The sequence below is a fragment of the Aethalodelphis obliquidens genome, unplaced genomic scaffold, assembly GCF_003676395.1.
Source record: "Aethalodelphis obliquidens isolate GAN/ISIS:26980383/991018 unplaced genomic scaffold, ASM367639v1 scaffold21, whole genome shotgun sequence".
Classification (NCBI taxonomy): Eukaryota; Metazoa; Chordata; class Mammalia; order Artiodactyla; family Delphinidae; genus Aethalodelphis; species Aethalodelphis obliquidens.
In genome coordinates this window covers 349,043-368,453 of record NW_020837965.1, presented here as the reverse complement: position 1 = coordinate 368,453, position 19,411 = coordinate 349,043, and the positions used below count along the sequence as shown (strand labels likewise).

At 42.6% G+C, this 19,411-nt stretch overlaps 2 protein-coding genes across 8 annotated transcripts in view; one reads left to right on the top strand and one right to left on the bottom strand.

Annotated features, from left to right (window-relative positions):
• LIN52 (lin-52 DREAM MuvB core complex component) overlaps positions 1 to 7,909 on the bottom strand; it is a 120,210-nt gene extending 112,301 nt beyond the window's left edge. For 3 of the 7 annotated variants that reach the window (XM_027119984.1, XM_027119985.1, XM_027119986.1), the window contains exons 1-3: positions 7,689 to 7,908; positions 2,411 to 2,485; positions 571 to 608 (exon numbers count right to left, since the gene is read on the bottom strand). In XM_027119984.1, coding sequence (XP_026975785.1) covers positions 571 to 608; positions 2,411 to 2,485; positions 7,689 to 7,719 — 144 coding nt within the window. In that variant the 5' untranslated portion in view covers positions 7,720 to 7,908. Of the gene's footprint in view, positions 1 to 570; positions 609 to 2,410; positions 2,486 to 7,688 lie in introns of all 7 variants that reach the window. The other 4 variants (XR_003435553.1, XR_003435554.1, XM_027119983.1 and 1 more) reach the window with 3 other exon arrangements.
• Positions 7,910 to 8,300: 391 nt separating this feature from the next.
• Positions 8,301 to 18,734, top strand: ALDH6A1 (aldehyde dehydrogenase 6 family member A1). The gene is made up of 6 exons (XM_027119981.1): positions 8,301 to 9,130; positions 15,746 to 15,805; positions 16,830 to 16,904; positions 17,843 to 18,004; positions 18,233 to 18,311; positions 18,560 to 18,734. The coding sequence occupies exons 3-6, from the start codon at positions 16,887 to 16,889 to the stop codon at positions 18,649 to 18,651; spliced, it is 351 nt and encodes a 116-aa protein (XP_026975782.1). The 5' UTR covers positions 8,301 to 9,130; positions 15,746 to 15,805; positions 16,830 to 16,886; the 3' UTR covers positions 18,652 to 18,734.
• Positions 18,735 to 19,411: the final 677 nt, after the last annotated feature.

The following is a 19,411-nucleotide window of genomic DNA, read 5'->3' as shown; positions in this document are numbered from 1 at the left end:
TATGTAAAGTACTTAGAACAGTGCTTGGCATATGGTATGCATCATGCACGTTCTAGCTAATATTATAATCATCATATTTTCCTGGTTGTGGGAATATATAAGAGAACATATTTAGAGCATCTAGCACAATGTCTGCTGTCCTGGAAACGGAAAAGTTGTGGCTCTAATGAATGTCTTCCTTCAGTTTCTGACGAGCCACTGAGAAATTTCAAAATCCTCTAGGGAGGTATAAGTTAAAGTCATAATGCATCACATAAACAAAAGAGAAAAGCTTCAAAATCATAGTTTGGGCAAAAAGAATACTGGCATTACATTAAATATTTCAACTTCCTTACCTTAAAATCTTTTAAGCTGAGAGAAGAGGCTAACAGTCAAAGGTCAAAATATCAAAGTAGAGCATGAACATCATTAACATGATGATAATATAAACAGATTTCCAGGGCTGTGGTTACAAAATATTTTGAAGGCTATGACATTATTCTTGAAAATAAAGAAATAAGAGAGAGTTGAGATTTTACCCAGAAGCAAAATGTTGGGAAAACTTCATTAGGTAAGTAAGATATTACTTACGCTTTTGAAGGAAGCTGCAAATTCAGCAACACCTGGTACTAAAAAGAAAAAGCACAACATTAGTCATTCAGTAAACATTTTAGTGTCTCTTACATAGAGGATTCAAATGAGAAAACAGCCTTGTCTTCCAGGAGTTTATAGTCTGGAAGAAGAGACAGAGTAAATCAATAACTATAACATTTTTTAAGTGCTTCAAGAAAAATACCAGTTGCTATGGGAGGACAAAAAATGAAAATCTAAATCAGACTGAGGAGGCAGGAAAAGTTTCTCAGAGAAAATAATGCCTCAACTGAACTTCAAAGGATCAGGAGTTAGCTGAATAAGACGGTGGTGAGATCTAATATCTCTTACCAAAAATTTAAAATTTCCTTTTTAGGTATGCTATTCTATCAATCCAATGGTTTATTTAAATATCTCACAGAAAGAATCATATTAAAAAAGAGAAAAATAAAAATCAGGTATTTAAAAATAAGGTTCAACCTCACTAATAAAGAAATATAAACTAAAAATAATGAATATCAGTAACATCCAATACTGGCTAGTATGTAAGGAAATGGGTACTCCCATCCACAGTCATCCTCTTCCATATGCACAAAGATATATGTGCAAGGATATACATTGTTAAATTGTTTGTAACATCAAAACTTGGATATAACTTAGGTTTCCATATAGGGTATGAATACATAAGCTGTAGTAGATCTATACAATGAAATATTTTTAAAAAATGAAGTAAGTCTATACCTATCAACCTGGAAAGATCCATTAATAAGTTACTAGGTAGAATATGTTAAGCTGTAGATCACTGTACATATGACTTCATCATAACAAAACAAAAAACTCTCTATACACTTAAAATATTTATTTGCCTATCTGCATAAGCATTTAAAAAAAAAAGGTCCAAAATATCAGTACTAAACTATAACAGCAGTTAACTTTATCAGAATACTTAAAGGAAGTAAGGAATTACTTTATGCATCTCGTAGTCTGACACATTACAGATGAAGTTTAAAAATAATAATAATAATAATTTTTTTTTTTTTTTTTTTTTGCAGTACGCGGGCCTCTCATTGTTGTGGCCTCTCCCGTTGCGGAGCACAGGCTCCGGATGCGCAGGCTCAGCGGCCATGGCTCACGGACCCAGCCGCTCTGCGGCATGTGGGATCTTCCCGGACCGGGGCACGAACCCGTGTCCCCTGCAACGGCAGGCGGACTCTCAACCACTGCGCCACCAGGGAAGCCCAAAAATAATTATTTTTTAAAGGCTCTCTATCATTTCCTGAGTCACACTGTGTTCAGAAAAAATTAAACTACCAAAGAGCTATTCTTAACACCACACCACAGAATTCAGTCTCTTCCTTTGAAGTAAAATTAAAATTTTAATCACTACAGCTAAATGATAACTCTTCAAAAATCTCCCTCAAAGTAGCACTGGTTTTCCTGCATTGATTTTTGAGCTGCTGCTTCTTTTTTAATTAATTAATTAATTAATTAATTTTTTTTTTGGCTGCATTGGGTCTTTGTTGCTGCACACGGGCTTTCTCTAGTTGCGGCGAGCGGGGGCTACTCTTCATTGCGGTGCATGGGCTTCTCACTGCGGTGGCTTCTCTTGTTGCGGAGCAAGGGCTCTAGGCACATGGGCTTCAGTAGTTGTGCCATATGGGCTCTAGAGTGCAGGCTCAGTAGTTGTGGCTCACGGCCTTAGTTGCTCGGCGGCACGTGGGATCTTCCTGGACCAGGGACTGAACCATGTCCCCTGCATTGGCAGGCAGACTCTTAACCACTGCACCACCAGGGAAATCACTCCTGCATTGATTTTGATATAAAGAAACCAAGCACTTACATTGCTCTGGCCAAAGATCTGGTGAAGCTCGGTCAAGTTTTTCAAAACTTAGCAAAGATGCTTCCAGATCTGCCCCTAGAACAAAACACTCAGATGAGCTAAGAAGATACAAACACGTTATTTTACATTTTATGACATATCAATCTCAAAGAACATAACAAACTGGAACACTCACTCACCTGGAAGTCTAGAGATTTGAGTTCTATGACTAGTGATGCTACTGAGCCATGATGTTACACAAATAAGTCATTTCCCTCATCAAACCTTAATTTTCCCATCTCTAAAACAAGAACAATATTTTAGTGGGGTATTGGGGAAAATGAATGTCAACAAACCCATCTGCACCTTTACTCATACTCTTGAACTTTCCTCCCAATCAATGAAGTGTCCCTGCTCCCAAGAAAAACAAACTCCTCTGATACGGCCCTGGATTCCATCTTCTCTTGCTTTGTCAAAGATGTGATCTTGAATAATCTCTTGCACAACCAGTTTCTACCTTTCTCTACTGGCTCAACTCAGCAAGTAAGCCTGCTCTGGAATTTACCTTCTTTGAAGATACTCTTCCTTGACCCCATGACTTCCTCACTCCTCCTTCACTGCAAAAGTTCTTGAGTTGTTCCTCCTGCTGTCTCCACTTCCTCACCTTACATTCTCTCCTTACCCTACAACAAACAGGCTTCTGCCCCTACATGTGTGGAAACGGCTGTTGTCAAGATTATCTATGACCTATGTTGCTAAATCAAGTGGTCACTTCTCTGTTCTCTCTTATGTGACCTCTTTGCAGCATCCACCCACTGACCACTCTCCTTCAAACACTCCACTTGCAGCTTCTATAAAACAATTATGCTGGTTTTTCTCCTTCCTCACTGACTCCATCAGTCTCCTCTTCCACTCAGGGCCCACCCTAGGCTGACTTCACTCCCTACCAAAAGTCTCCCAAAGAAATCTCATCTAGTCCCATAGCCTTTACGACCATTTATATGCCAATGACTTCACACTTCTACTTCCAGCCCTAATCTTTCCCCGGACTTTGGAGTTATATATCTAAGTGGCTACTTGACATCTCTCTCTATTAACATGTGTGAAAAACCATAATCCCCCAGTCTTCTCCATCTCAATAAATAGCACCACCATCAACTCCAGTTCTCAAACCAAAAACCCAGGTGTCATCCTTCATGCCTCCCTTTCCTTCACTCTTCCATAACCAACCCATTAGTAAGTCCAGTAGTTTGTCCCTCTAAAACACACCATGAAATCACATTAATTAACCAAGGAACCATAGCTTCTCTCCTGGACTACTTCAATAGCCTCTTAATAGGTCTCCCTGCTCCCATTCTTACCCCTCCCCCTCCTGACCCCTAAATCTACACTCCACAAAGTAGCCAGACAGATTTTTTTTAAAATGTCAATCAGTTCACGCCACTCTCCAGCTTAAAGGACTTCTTCCCAGCTAAATTCATGAATGCACATCTATTGTGACCTATAAAATCCTACATGATCCAGCCCCTGCCTAATTCTTCAACACCATTTCCTCTCCATTCTTGCCCTGGTACACAGTAGGTGCTCAATATTAATGACAACAGTTAGGGACTTCCCTGGTGGCACAGTGGTTAAGACTCCATGCTCCCAATGCAGGGGGCCTGGGTTCAACCCTGGTCAGGGAACTAGATCCCACATGCATGCCACAACTAAGAGTTCGCATGCCACAACTAAGGAGTCCACCTGCCGCAATTAAGGAGCCCGCCTGCCACAACTAAGACCTGGCACAACCAAATAAACTAATTAAAAAAAAACAAAATGACAGTTAACATTTGTTGAGTACATATTGTGTGCTTGGTATACTAATTAGCTGCATAAATTGGTTGATTTAATGATATAAACAGTGGTTCTTAACGTTTTCCGGGTAAGCCACATTTTTGAAGATCTGAAAAAAAAGCTATGGACTCACTCCCCAGAAAACATACATATTTATAAAATTTGTCAACATGTGCTTTTCTCTAAATTTTTTTCCCAAATATTCTAAGGGACCCCATGTTCATAGCAGGATTATTTACAATAGTCAAGACATGGGAACAACCTAAGTGTCCGTTGATGGATGAAGACATTGTGAAAATACACACACACACAATGGAATATTATTCGACCATATATAAATGAGGAAATCCTATCATTTGCAACAACCTGGATGGACCTTGAAGGCATTATGCTAAGTGAAATAAAACAGAGACAGAAAAATACTGTATGATCTCACTTATATGTGCAATCTAAAAGAAGCAAACAAGTAAACTCATAGAAAAGAGATCACACTTGTGGTTACCAGAAGTGGGGGGTAAGAAGAGGGGTAATTGGAGGAAAGTGGTCAAAAGGTACAAACTTCCAGTCATAAGGTAAATAAGTACTAGGGGTATAATGATGACTATAGCTAACACTGCTGTATGAGATACAGGAAAGTTAAGAGAGCAAATCCTAAGAGTTTTCATCAAAAGGAGAAAAAATTTTTTCCTTTATTCTTCTTTCTTTTCTTTTTATTGTATCATTATGAGAAGATGGATGTTAGCTGAACCTATATATTTAAGTGAATTTCCAATAGCATTCTAATTGGGAAAGAACTCAACTCTAATAAATTGCCTAACTAAAGCATCCAAAAATGGCAACCAAAAAAAGCTGTGTGAAACAGAAAATGCCAATTTTCAAATTCCCAAGGAATGTTACTGATGGAAAGTTCAACCATAACAAAATAAACTTATTGAGAGTAGGATCCAGTAACCAACAAGTGTGACCCTATGATACCACAATCTGGGGCATAACTCAGACTCTACTGTGAGTGTTAGTCTCATACATTAAGTAATTAATGGCTTTACTTAGATTTCAATTTTCTCCTTTTCAAAGATGTCCCAGCAATTTTAGCGTTAAAAAGAGAAACACTAGGGCTTCCCTGGTGGCTCAGTGGTTGAGAGTCCGCCTGCCGATGCAGGGGACGCGGGTTCGTGCCACGGTCCGGGAGGAACCCACATGCCGTGGAGCAACTCACATGCCGCGGAGCGGCTAGGCCCGTAAGCCATGGCCGCTGAGCCTGCGCGTCCGGAGCCTGTGCTCCGCAACGGGAGAAGACACAACAGTGAGAGGCCAGCGTACCAAAAAAAAAAAAAGAGAGAAACACTAAATGACCTAAACTTTTTTTCATAGCAAGATAATTTAATGGTGATAATTTTAAATCTTAAAGACAGAAACAGGTGGAACACTAAAAATAGAAGTGAGAGAGCTAGTGGAATATTTAAGGTAAGATACTTATTTAGAAGCTAAATTTAAGTTCAAAGTGCTCAACTTGATTTTGTCAGATTAAAAAGATTACAGGGAGAGGGTGAAGCTCTGTAAAAGATGAGCATGAAAAGTTTTAAAAATCTAGAGTGCACATTGAGTGAGAGTGGATATGGCTAAAAGACCAAAGGAAAAAAATACATTTCCAGTATTCTTCATGGCCAAAGAGAGGAAAAGAAGTTGAGAGAAGACAGGGGGAAAATCAAACATAAGGAACAAAACTTTTAAATATAAAGACAACTTAGTAATAAGCTAAAAATTTTAAGAGCAATTACTTCTACTTCTATCACTTGGCTGGTTTTTTTAAAACTGTGGTAAATTATACATAAAATTTACCATTTTAATCAGTTTTAAGTGTACAGTTCAGTGGCATTAAGTACATTCACATTGTTGTGCAACCATCGTCACCATCCATCACCAGAACTTTTTCATCTTCTCAAACTGAAAGTCTGTACCCATTAAACAATAACTCCCCATTCCCTTGGTTGATTTTTTAAATGCCCTTTTTTTTTTCCTGAGGGGGGGGGAAGGACATTTTAACAAGAGAGCACCCAGGCAAAATAATCTCTTTTGACTCCCAACACCCATAATTTCTTATACAGTATGTACCCGTGCTCAAAAAACTTAAGACTCAGTTAAACTTAAAACTAAGTAATTTATTATTTATGCATATATCTAATCAGTCTTTCAATAAACGTGAATTGAAGGCCTACTGCTTGCCAGGCACTGTGCTAAGCCCTGGGATCCAACTATGAACAAGACAGACTTGGAATTTACAATCTGGTGTGAAAAGGGCAAAGTTAACATAATAACTATTCTGTCGATGAAGGTACAGAGAAAGTGAATAATGGTGAAGAAGGGCAACTCCAGATACTGTGTTCTGGGAAAGCCTCTCTGGGAGGTGACATTTAAATGAGACCTGAAACTGCAAAAGTGTTTACGTGTTTGATTAATCTTTTCCTTTCCCAAAAAACCTAGAATAACGCCTTTCATATAGTAGGATCTCAGTATAGCTTTCCTGGCCTCAATTTCCTCATTCCTGAAACGAACTTCCAAGATTCCTTCCAAACACAAAATACCTTTGTTTGACAGAAAACTAACTATCAGTGAAATGGACGCAGGGATGGAGGTGGTCGAAGCAAGAATTAAGTGAGTCCAGAAATGACTGCAAGATCCTAACCCTAAAGCAGAACGGAGCGCCAAACCCTGTGGGTATACCAAAACCACTCAATTACTATCTGAGATGACTTGCCTCTTAGACAACATATAAGCAGAAATCGTTCATTCACTCAGACTTAAGAAACAACACATAAAGCAGAAGCTACAGAGGTTGAGACGTGTGCATGACTACGCTAAAAAGCTCAATTCTCGTTTTCCTCGGGACTCTCACTGCGAGGGACCGAGAGGGTCTCTTCCTTAGCCGCCAGGGCAACGGTCCCAATCTAAGCAGACAGGAGAGAGTCACGTTTCTCTTGCGGTTCAATCCCGGGATGAAGTCAGCCACCAACCCTAGCAAGCGCTTAAGAGAATCGTTCCGGATGCTCAAAAAGAGGAGAATCGACCCTTCAATGGGGCGCCCGGAGGAGAAAGCTACACTAAGGCGCCTCCTTTCCTCTGCAGTATGTCCTCCTCGGCCCTCAGCCTCACCCAAATGGGGCTTTAGCGTACTAAAGCGGACCAGGGCGGAGGACCAAGGCGACTCTCGTCCTTTTGCCCAGAAAGGGTCCCAAGCAGGTGCCCTCCTCCACCCGCCTGGTACATTGCAGAGAAACTGGGCACCTCCAGAGCCGCTGTGAAGAACCGGCGAACTGAAGATGCACCCACCTTCCATGGAAAAGAAGTGGAAGGGAAAGGAGAGCCCACGAAAGATATGTAAGTTCGAGGGGCAGACGGAGAGTGGAAGTTCCCAGGAGAACACAGAAGGAGGTTGCAGGCGAAGGGTCTCTAAACCGGCTCTTACCGTCTGTGGGAGACGCCATCTTCCAACCCATGTCACGTGACGTGGCCAACCGTCGGCGGGAAAGCAAGGATCCATAAACCACGCCCCCAAAGAGAAACCCTATCCCCAACACACGGCCTGGTCTAGTTTCCCCGCCCCATAGGGCAATGTTTCCATGGCTCAGCCCCCAGTGCTTGCCACACCCCCTCGCGCCGTGGGTGAGGCGGAGCTACTGCAAAATTCTTGCAGGATCTTATTTACTTTCTTCAGTGGGTGGGGCCGCGGTTGTGCCTGTGGCCAATCCCGGTTCTGGGTTCGGGGGCGGTTTCCCCGTGTGCTCAATATAGAGTACCCAAGTCAGGGGCGTCTTCCCTACCTCCGCCAACAGAATTTGTTGAGGTGGAGGGGGGCGGTGAGAGCTCTATCACTTCTGACCAATCGCATACCCCCAGGTCTGGGACTGAGGGGGCGGAGTCAGGTGTTAGGACGAGTGATTGGCTAGGGGAAATTGTCCTTTCCACCAATGAGGAGGTGCGGCAGGATGGAGGGGAGAGGCCTGGCAGCAGTAGTGCTTGCGGACAGACTCAGACTGTAGAGGTGCGGGGGGCTGAGAAGAGGCAACCGAGAGCCATGGCGGCGGTGGCGGCGGTGGCGGCGGCGGCGGCAATGCGGGCCCGGATCCTGCAGGCGAGTGAGGGTGGCGCCAAGGGGTCGCGAAACTAGAAGTTCGGTCCTTTCCGTCCGCTCTCTGAGCCAGCCCCTTCATGGCTGACCCTCCTGTGCCCATCGGACCAGTGCGGCCCTGTCCCACACCTTACTCAGTATCCGCCTTCGTTGGATCCAGCCCTGGACTATCACCCCTCTCCCTTTTATTCTTGAGACTCCCTCTTTCTGGCTTTGGTCCACTCTCCTCCTCCAACCCTGCCCCGCCCCTTGCCGTCACTCTCTTGCCCTCACCTCTATCGGTCTGCCCACCGTCTTTCCCTTTCACCTCTGCACCAGCCACCTCTCTGCCCCAGCCACCTCTCTGCCCCAAAAACTCCCCTTCTGGTCACCTTTCTTAGCATCCTGCCGGGAGCATCCAGATTGTTCCCTTCCTCCACCCTTCCTTTCACTGTCTACAGTCCGAGGTAAAGGCGGAGGTAGGAGGCACACGAGGGGCGAGGGTCAGTGAATGAACTTTGAATCTCCTTCTAGAAGTGTACACTAGGTTTTCCCTCAAAGCAGCCATTTGCTGAGCTATTTTCCCCAGCTATGGCTCTTTGTATTTTCCACAGGCTGTGGGCTGTGCCCTTGCTTGCCAAGACTTTGAGTTTAACTTTCTCTCAGCAAAGTTACAGTGTTTATGTTGGCCGTGAATAAGGACACATAGTTAATGCTACCAGTTTGTTCCAAGCATATGCAAAGGACTAAACATCTCTAAAGCACGTGATAGAAAATGGGAGCCAAGGAAGACAAGAAGTGTAAGTTCCAAGTTCCCACCCCCAAGTCAGCTCCTAGCCTGACTCAACTCTGCCCGTGGGGGTGGGGTGGGGGGATTAGGTCCTCTCTGAAGCCAGCCTAAGAATAGGAGATACGGAAGCTCCATGCCTGAGGCCTGTGATTTACAACTCTGTTCATAGCCTTTCCCCACCCCCATCCCCCGCCCCGCAACCCCCCGTTGTTCACAGCCTTACAAGGACTTAGATTATGAGGCAAGATTTACTACAGGCAACATTCTGGAACCTGCAAGAAGCAATTTTGCTTCTCTTACTCATTATATCCAGCCTGGGAACTTCTTCCTCTATATTGCTGGGCTGTTAGATAATATTAGTATTTACCAGGTTTCAGTGAGTTCTACTGCAGAGACCATGCATTTTTAAGATTCTTAGCAGAGTCGGCAAAGATTCCTGTTTAAATAGGCTATTTAATGGGACATTGTGGAGAATGGGTTGGAAGGGTTTGTCAAATGATCTGGCTTTCCTCATATTTCTTGATGTGATCCTAGTTCTGATTTTCTAGGTTTGTTTGTTTTTTTGTTTTTGTAGTAGAGAAACAAAGTTTCCATCCTATACTTTCCATTACCAACTTCTCCTCAAACTCTTCTACTGAAATTGACTTTTTTCCTTTGCCTCCTCTGCCATCACAAGTCATTGAGAGCCTTAAGAAGCTATTTTGTCCTTTGCATCAAGGAAAAGAATCTCCCTTCCCAAGTACTTTATTTTAGAAATAGACACTGTTTTCTGATTCATTTTCAGAAACTTCTGAGTTGACCTGGAAAGAACAGAGATAGTAATTCTAAGTCAACTAGGAGCTACTGTAACATGACACTTTGATAAAGAGTAGTCTAGATTCTGGCAGTCAAGATATTATCACTCCCATTTAAAGATAAGAAGACTGGTCTGAAGTGACTCAATGACTTTCTTCAGTGATGCAGTGGAAAGAGCACAGGCTGCACAATCATACTTGGGTTCTATCCCAGCACCACCACTTCCTAGTTTTAAGAATATCTGTGAAGATTAGAATTAATATAATGAAGTAAGTTACCTGACACTAAAGGTCATCCAAAGTCTCCCAACTAGTAACTAATGCGGCTGAGAATTCAGGACTTACATCTTGGCATCTCTTTCTGTGTCAGGCACTGTCCCAAGCTTTGGGAAAGGAGAGATAAGTAAAATATTCACTGAAAACCCCCCTATTGTAGTGCAATGATAAGTGCTAAACAGTAAGAGTGCACACAGTACTGTAGGAACCTAGAGAAAGAGCCCCAAATTCCACCTGTGCAATTCAGGAAAAGCTTCCAAAAGGGGTTGATCTGGGTTTAAGTATTGCAAGAGTAGGAGGCCTTTAGGTAGAGGGGAAGAGAGTTCCTGGTAAAGGAAATAGCAAGTATGAAATAAACATCTAGAGAACAAGGAGTTTGGTGTGACTGGACATAGGATAGTTTTTTCAGCAACAGTACTAATGAGTGTGTCTTGGAAAATGAAGAAAAGAAAGGAGATCTAACCTTTCAAAACTATATGATAATGTTTTATTATACCAGATGCAGTGCCTTTTATACCCGCTTGACAAAATAAAACTAAGTGGCCTAGGGCTTCCCTGGTGGCGCAGTGGTTAAGAATCCACCTGTCGGGCTTCCCTGGTGGCGCAGTGGTTGAGAGTCTGCCTGCCGATGCAGGGGATGCGGGTTCGTGCCCCGGTCCGGGAGGATCCCACATGCCGCGGAGCGGCTGGGCCTGTGAGCCATGGCCGCTGGGCCTGTGCGTCCGGAGCCTGTGCTCTGCGACGGGAGAGGCCACAGCAGTGAGAGGCCCGCGTACCAGTGCTCTAGAGCCCGTGTTCCACAACAAGGGAAGGCACTGCAATGAGAAGCCCATGCACCTGCAACGAAGAGTAACCCCCGCTCGCTGCAACTAGAGAAAGCCCGCATGCAGCAACGAAGACCCAACACAGCCAATAAATAAATAACTATTTTTTTAAAAAAGAAAACAAAAAAAACCTAAGTGACCTAGAATGCTCCAGTTGGCTTATCCGTGCATTTTCTGCCCTGTAAGAGAATTTACATGAAACAAAATTAATATCCAACAATTGCTTGATGTGTACTCATTCTTTCATTCTGCAGAATATTACTGAGTGCTTACTCTAGTTCAGGAATGGTGCTAGGGGCTTAGGACACAACCATCTAGTGATCTAAGGGAGAGAGACTTAATAATTAAATAAGCTACTATTCCCTAGTGCGATATGAGAAATAGAGGAATTCGGGTGTTTTATGAACTTCATAATCAGGTACTTAGCCTAGACCAGAGATTGAGACTTAAAAACTTCCAACTCTGCTACTGCCCCTCTCACTCACAGGAGTTAATCTTGTTTTTTCTACTTCAGAGGAAACAAAAACCATTAGATGAGAATGTCCTCAACTTCCTGCTAGCAAGCCTACAGAACTGACCTGTACCTGTACCTGTACCCAAAGTGATAGGGAGCTAAGGAATAGACGTGAGCCAAGCAAATGGGATGAAACAATTCCAGGCAAGAGGGAGCAGCATGTGCAAGGGCAATGAGAGCACAAAACATGTTCTGAACAGCTGGAGCATAGAGAGAGCAAGGAGGAAAGCAACAAGCTAGGAAACTAGAGAAGTAAAGATACTATGTAGAGTCTTCTAAGCAACATCAAGGTGAGTCTTTATCCCAAGGACGATGGAAGGCCATTGGTAGGTTTTAAACAAAGGAGTGATCTAACCAGGTTTGTGTTTTAGAAAGACCCTCGGGCTATGGAGTGGAAACTAGATTCAGAAGGTTTAAGAATGGAGGCTGGGAGACCTGTTAGGAAACCATTGTTGAAGTCCAGGTGAGAGACAATGATGGTATAGACTTCGGTGAGGGTAGGAGGGGTGGAGAGAAGGGGGTGCATTTCAAAGACTTCTGGGAGGACAGATTGCCAGGACTTGTTTGATTCACTGAGGAGAGAGAGGGAGGAGTTGGGGTGACATTCAAGTTTCTGGCTGGGCAGCTAGGTGGATAGTAGCCCCATTTACTGAAAGGTGGGCTATAGGAAACAGAGCCGGTTGGTGGAAGGAAGATGAGGTCAGCTTTTTCAACATGTACCTAAATAACATCCAAGTAGAGATGTGGTGAAGACAGTTATGTAGGTATTACCTGAAGAGGAAGATTCTGGTGAGGAATTACAGATTTGGGCATCACCAGGATCTAGATAATTAAGCCACTGGAGTTGATGAAATCACCCAAGGAGAGTTCAGGAACTCCTTGTTCAGGAACTCAACCATTAGAGGCCAGGTATAGGAGACTGAACCAGCATAGAAGGCATAGAAAAAGTGGCCCAAGAAATAGAAAAGATACCAGGGCATCACAGAATACAAGTGGAGAGGGGATTCAGACAGAGGGCATGATTAAATAACTCTCCACCTCTGCTGAGAGGTCAAGTACAAGAAGGACTCGGAAGAGTCCATGGTATGGAGGAAGTCACTCGTGTTCAATCATAAAGCTTGGAGCTGATTGAAGAGTTAGTGGGAGATGGGGAGGTAATTGGTATAGAGAACTCTGGCTATTGGATGGAGAGAGGTTTAAGGTACAGGAAAGAAAGGATCATTGATGGAGGTGTCCGAGGCAGGAGGAACAGTTCAGAGCACAGGTGCAGAGATTAGTCTTAGATTACAGGACAGACACCTCTTCAGTCAGTCCACCTCTGTGCACCTCTGTCTCCCAGTCACTCTGTCCCTGTGAACCTTGGTAGCTACCTTCTCCACTATAAGAGGAAGAAAGGAAGAAATGATGGGTATTGGTCAGTTTTGTAGGCTTACTGGTAAGAAGTTGAGGAAGTTCCCATCTGATGGTTTCTGTTTCCGCTGAAGTAGAAAAAATAAGATCAGCTCTTTTTTTTTAATTAAAAAAATTTTAATTGAAATATAGTTGATTTATAATGTTGTACCAATCTCTGCTGTACAGCAAAGTGACTCGGTAATACACATATAGACATTCTTTTTTTAATATTCTTCTCCATTATGGTTTATCACAGGATATTGAATATAGTGCCCTGTGCTATACAGTAGGACCTTGTTGTTTATCCATCCTATATATAATAGTTTACATCTGCAAGATCAGCTCTTAAGAGTGAGAAGGAAAGGAACAGAGTTGAAAATTTTAAGAGAATTGTTAAGTTTTGAAATAGCAAGGAGTGTGAGCAAATAAGTATTTATAGTAATAACAACATGTAATGAGCACCAACTACTTGCTAGCTATTTTTCATACCTGGACAAGCTTGATCTCAGTAACTCTGTAAAGTAGGTAAACAAGATTCAGTGCCTGCCCTCGTGGAATTTATAGTCTTTGGGGTAACAAACAAGTAACTAGGTCATTACAACACAGACAGATGACCTCTTAGGGGAAATATTGGCTGCTATGGAGTACAAAAAAGGACAGCTAACCAAGTCTGGGGTGGGGGACAGTCAGGCAATATAAGCTGCCCAGTGGACCTTTCTTTCGTTCAGTAGATATTTACTGAACACCTACTGTGTAGCAGGTACTGTGTTGGTATTCGGAACGTGACTATAAGTAAGACATGGTGGTCTCCAGGAGAGTGTCGATGGTTTGAAATAGCTTTTGTGGGGACTGGGAGAGGAAGCAGACCAGGCATTTGGAAGGACTGTCTGCTGGCCCAAAGGACCAGCACCCTTTCCTCTAGACAGTGCTACAGGCACACAAACAAATTCTTGTACTTTATGCAGCCCTAAACTCTTTGGTTAACATGATTTCTCTTCAGACAAGGTAATAGATTATTAGATTGCAGCTTCCTTTTACAACGCAGTCTTGACTATTTTAGTTTGCTCACTTTGATTAGACTTCAGTATTTCTTATATCAACTTGCATAGCATATATACAAACTATTTTTTTTTAGAGAGTAACTTTATTGTAACTGATCCCTCCGACCCCTGCCATTTCCTGATCAAATCCTATTACCTGTATAACACATTCTTTTTTTTTTTTAAATTTATTTTTGGCTGTGTTGGATCCTCGTTGCTGTGCGCCGACTTTCTCTAGTTGTGGCGAGCGGGGTCTACTTTTTGTTGCGGTGCGCGGGCTTCTCATTGCAATGTCTTCTCTTGTTGCAGAGCGCGGACTCTAGGCACACAGGCTTCAGTAGTTGTGGCACGTGCGCTCAGTAGTTGTGGCTTGAGAGCTCTAGAGCACAGGCTCAGTAGTTGTGGCACACGGGCTTAGTTACTTCGCAGCATGTAGGATCTTCCCAGACCAGGGCTCGAACCCATGTCCCCTGCATTGATAGGCAGATTCTTAACCACTGCGCCACCAGGGAAGCCCACATGTGGCATTTTAAAAAACAGCTTTATTGAAATAAAATTGACCTAAAATAAACTGTACATATTTTAAAGTGTATAATTTTTTTATTTGTTTATTTTTGGCTGTGTTGGGTCTTCGTTGTTGTGCATGGGCTTTCTCTAGTTGCAGCAAGCGGGGGCTACTCTTCGTTGTGGTGTGTGGGCTTCTCATTGCAGTGGCTTCTCTTGTTGCGGAGCACGGGCTCTAGGCGTGCAGGCTTCAGTAGTTGTGGCATTCAGGCTCAGTAGTTGTGGCTCATGGGCTCTAGAGTGCAGGCTCAGTAGTTGTGGTGCACGGGCTTAGTTGCTCCACGGCATGTGGGATCTTCACGGGGTAGGGATTAAACTCGTGTCCTCTGCATTGGCAGGCGGATTCTTAACCACTGCGCCACCAGGGAAGCCCTAAAGTGTATAATTTGATGTTTTAATATTTGTATACACCTGTGAAGACGTCACAATCAAGATAGTGAACACATTGCCCCAAAACGTTTCTCTCTTACCCCCTTCCTCTTTTCCTCCTCCGTCGTCTCTAGGTAACCACTCATCTGCTTTCTGACATTACCTTTTACATTTTCTAGTTTTATATAAATGGAATAATACCATATATACTCTTTTTAAGTCTTAACTTCTTTCACTCAGTATAATTACTATAGTTATCCATGTTGCATATATCAATAGTCGATTCCTTTTTATTGCTGAGTAGTATTCCAACATATGGATATACCATACTAGTTTCCCTATTCACCCATCCAATTGTGGACATTTGCGTTGTTCCCAAATTTTAGGCTGTTACCAATAAATTTACCATGAACATTCATGTTTTAAGTATTTGTGTGGGCGTATTATACATACATTTGACACTTGGTTATATACTATCTTATATTCAACACCTATTGTGTTAGACACCATCCTAAGTGTTTTCTTATTTTTAGATTTATGGTGACTACATGTACCAGGCCAAAAATTAGAAAAATATGGTCTAATGACAAAAAAATATTTTTTTAACCAGGACTGTCCTGGAAATTGAGCACATGATCATTATGGTTTATTGTTCTCTCATAGTTTGCTGTGTCTCATAGTCTCACAACTTTTCTCTTTATAAAGCCTGTATGACCCTTGAGAGCAAACACCAAGTCCTTTTTCATATACCCACAGTAACTAGTATAATGTTAAGCATATAGTAGCCATTCACTAAATTTTTAATAATTTTCTGCTCTCATTTATCAAAATAACCATTCTTTTACCTCCCAGGTTTCTTCCAAGGTGAACTCCAGTTGGCACGTAGCATCCTCCTTCTCTTCATCTTCAGTGGTGAGTTTATTTGGTAATAAAGGCTGGCTTCTGAGAAGGAATCCAGTATAATTTGGGGGTATTCCCATTTATTTTCTTTACATAATTATGATCAGAGTTTATCTGAAATTTTGTATCTTGGTTTTCTTATCTCATATTGTGTCTACTATGTTGTAAGGATTTACAATATTGCATGGTGGTCTTTATGATTATGATTTTTAATGGCTATATAATATTCTATCAAGTAGATATAGCCTGAATTAACTAATAATTTTTCCAGATAACATTTAGACTTATTCTGTTTTTCAGTATTATAAAACAAACATTTATTTATGTGGTTTTCTTCTTTCCCTTCTGAATTAGGATTACTGTGTCAAAAGATACATTTTCTTGGCTTCTAGAGGTTTTCTTGAGCCTGCCAGAAAGGTTTTCTTCTTTACAACCTTTAGAGTTGTTTTTACAGACCTACTGTCTATCAGCCATTTGCAGTAACGAAACCTGATATATAAGGACTGGTGCTCAAAATCCTGTTTATATAGAAGCATGCACATACTGTAACATAGTAATCTTTCACCTTTTTTGGCCCACAGACCACTTTGAAAATTTAATGAAAACAAGCTACTTCTCAGAAAAACTACATAGATAGAAATGTCTTTTAAAATCTTTTGATCATAAAGGTAATGCATGCTCATGGTAATGTGACAGAAAGTCAGCTGGGCCAAGACGTCCTAATAGCTAATCTTTGTTAACACAGAGTCTACTGCTTTTTTAGTATAAGCTTCTCAGTGGCATATATTTACTCGTGAAGTTCCACTGTGTGATTAGCAGGGAATTTCCCATTTACAGAGAGATCACAGTATTGAGAGGCTCTGCCCCATATTAATAAGCACTATAGACAAGTATACTGTATATCTCTTTCCTAGTGCTAACATTTCTAGAAGGCAGAAAATTCAGTTATCAACCCCAATTCCTTTTCTCTTTGTGAAAGAGAGAAGTAAAGCAACTAACTAATACAAAGTTTTGTGTTTTTTTTTTTTTTCCCCAGCCATCTGTAAAGCTTTTCATTGATGGGAAATTTATTGAATCCAAAAGTGACAAATGGATGGACATCCACAACCCCGTAAGCAAAGCTGCTTTGGGACTTAAATTTAACTAGCCTAGAATTCTGGGAACATGGTGGGAAAATAGGGACCAGGGTGTCTATTGTGAAGCACATGGCGCTGCCCCTGCGACTATATGAAAAATGAAGAAGGTGGGGCAGGGACAAAGGATGATGTGCTGCTTTTTTTTAAAAAAAAAAGATTTATTTATTATTTTATTTATTTTATTTATTTTTGGCTGCATCGGGTCTTAGTTGCAGCACGCGGGATTTTCGTTGAGGCATGTGGGATCCTTGTTGCAGCGTGCGAGCTTCTCTCTAGTTATGGCTCACAGGCTCCAGGGCACGTGGGCTCTGTAATTGTGGTGTGCGGGTTCCAGAGCACATGGGCTCTGTAGTTTGTGGTGCGCAGGCTCTCTAGTTGAGGGGCGCGAGCTCAGTAGTTGCGGCACGCGGGCCTGGTTGCCCCGCCGCATGTGGGATCTTAGTTCCCTGACCAGGGATCGAACCTGTGCCCCCTGCATTGTAAGGCAGTTTTTTTTTTTTTAATTTATTTATTTAATTTATTTAGTTTTGGCTGCGTTGAGTCTTTGTTGCTGAGTGCGGGCTTTCTCTAGTTGAGGCAAGCGGGGGCTACTCTTTGTTGCTGTGCGCGGGCTTCTCATTGCAGTGGTTTCTCTTGTCACGAAGCACAGGCTCTAGGCGCGCAGGCTTCGGTAGTTGTGGCACGTGGGCTCAGTAGTTGTGGCTCACAGGCTCTAGAGTGCAGGCTCAGTGGTTGTGGTGCATGGGCTTCGTTGCTCTGCGGCATGTGGGATCTTCCCAGACCAGGGATCGAGCCTGTCCCCCCTGCAATGACAGGCAGATTCTTAACCACTGCACCACCAGGCAAGCCCTAAGGCAGATTCTTTACCACTGGACCACCAGAGAAGTCCCTGATGTGCTGCTTTCTCCATCAGGCCACCAATGAGGTCATTGGTCGGGTCCCTCAAGCCACCAAGGCTGAAATGGATGCAGCAGTTTCTTCCTGCAAACGTGCTTTTCCCGCATGGGCAGACACTTCAATATTAAGCCGTCAGCAGGTCCTGCTCCGCTATCAACAACTCATTAAAGAAAACTTGGTAAGAAATCTGAATGGTATAATTTTCCAAACTGTTGCCTAGGGGATACTTGTCACTCTCATAGAGGCACTTTTAGCTGCTCTCCCTAACTGTACAATACAGAGAGACATAGATCATGGCTCTCTCCCTCATAGTACTTCTCCCTGACTTTTATTCTTTTTTGGCTGCCTGAGAACTAACAGGAGGCACATCCTTGCGTTGGTTTCTATTTGTGTGTTTTCTCTCTAGAAAGAAATTGCCAGGTTAATCACGCTGGAACAAGGGAAGACCCTAGCGGATGCCGAAGGAGATGTATTTCGAGGCCTTCGTAAGCAGGGATTCCTCATGGGGAGTTCAGGGACATTGGGAAGAAGCAAAGGAAAATGAGAGGCAAAGACCCCAGATGGGGGATTGCTTCTTCCTTTATGTAGATTTTGCTATCCCATGATACCTTTTTTAATACTTATGGGAAATGACAGTACTCAGGTAGCTGTGGGATTGGTTTACTTCATTCATTATTTTACTCAAATGATCTTCCAAATGGTATATGTATTGCACTTTCTTTTTCCCATTCAGATAATCTCACTTTACGCAACCCCTTCACACGGCAAGTCAGTGTTTCTTCCCTCTGTCGTTGGTCTTGCCACTCAGGGCTGACTAGAGCATGACAAAACTAAATAGTGCACAGTGTGGAGAGTTGGTGGCCCGACTGCTCCTTCTCTGTTCCAGAGGTGGTTGAGCATGCCTGCAGTGTGACATCCCTCATGCTGGGAGAGACCATGCCATCCATCACCAAAGACATGGACCTTTATTCCTACCGTCTGCCTCTGGGGGTGTGTGCAGGCATTGCTCCATTCAATTTTCCTGCCATGATCCCCCTTTGGATGTTTCCCATGGCCATGGTATGTGGAAATACCTTCCTAATGAAACCATCAGAGCGAGTCCCTGGAGCAACTATACTTCTTGCCAAGTTGCTTCAGGACTCTGGCGCCCCTGACGGAACACTGAATGTCATCCATGGACAACATGAAGGTAACTGCCCCTCTGTACATGGCACTTAATCTGGATACCAAAAAATCAAGGTGTTGAGTCAGTGATGGGGTGTTTTAGGATGAAGAACCTAGGGATGAAGGGATTTACTAGTAGTACCCTCCATGTTTGAAGATAATGTTTGTTGATTGTTTTGCCGCCTCTGTGCTAAGGTAACTAACTGGGGAGTAGCGGTGCTTCTTGCCCTACAGAATACATTAGGACAAAGAAATATGGTTAGGGCAAGATACAGATGAGATTAAAGAGAAGTTTTCATTTCAATATTGAGAGAATTTATAAGGTTATTTAACTCAGACTTTATAGATCTCAGAGGTACTGAAGTCCTTCTGATTCATATAATAATAGCTAACACTTGAAAAGTGCTTCTGTGTTTCAAGC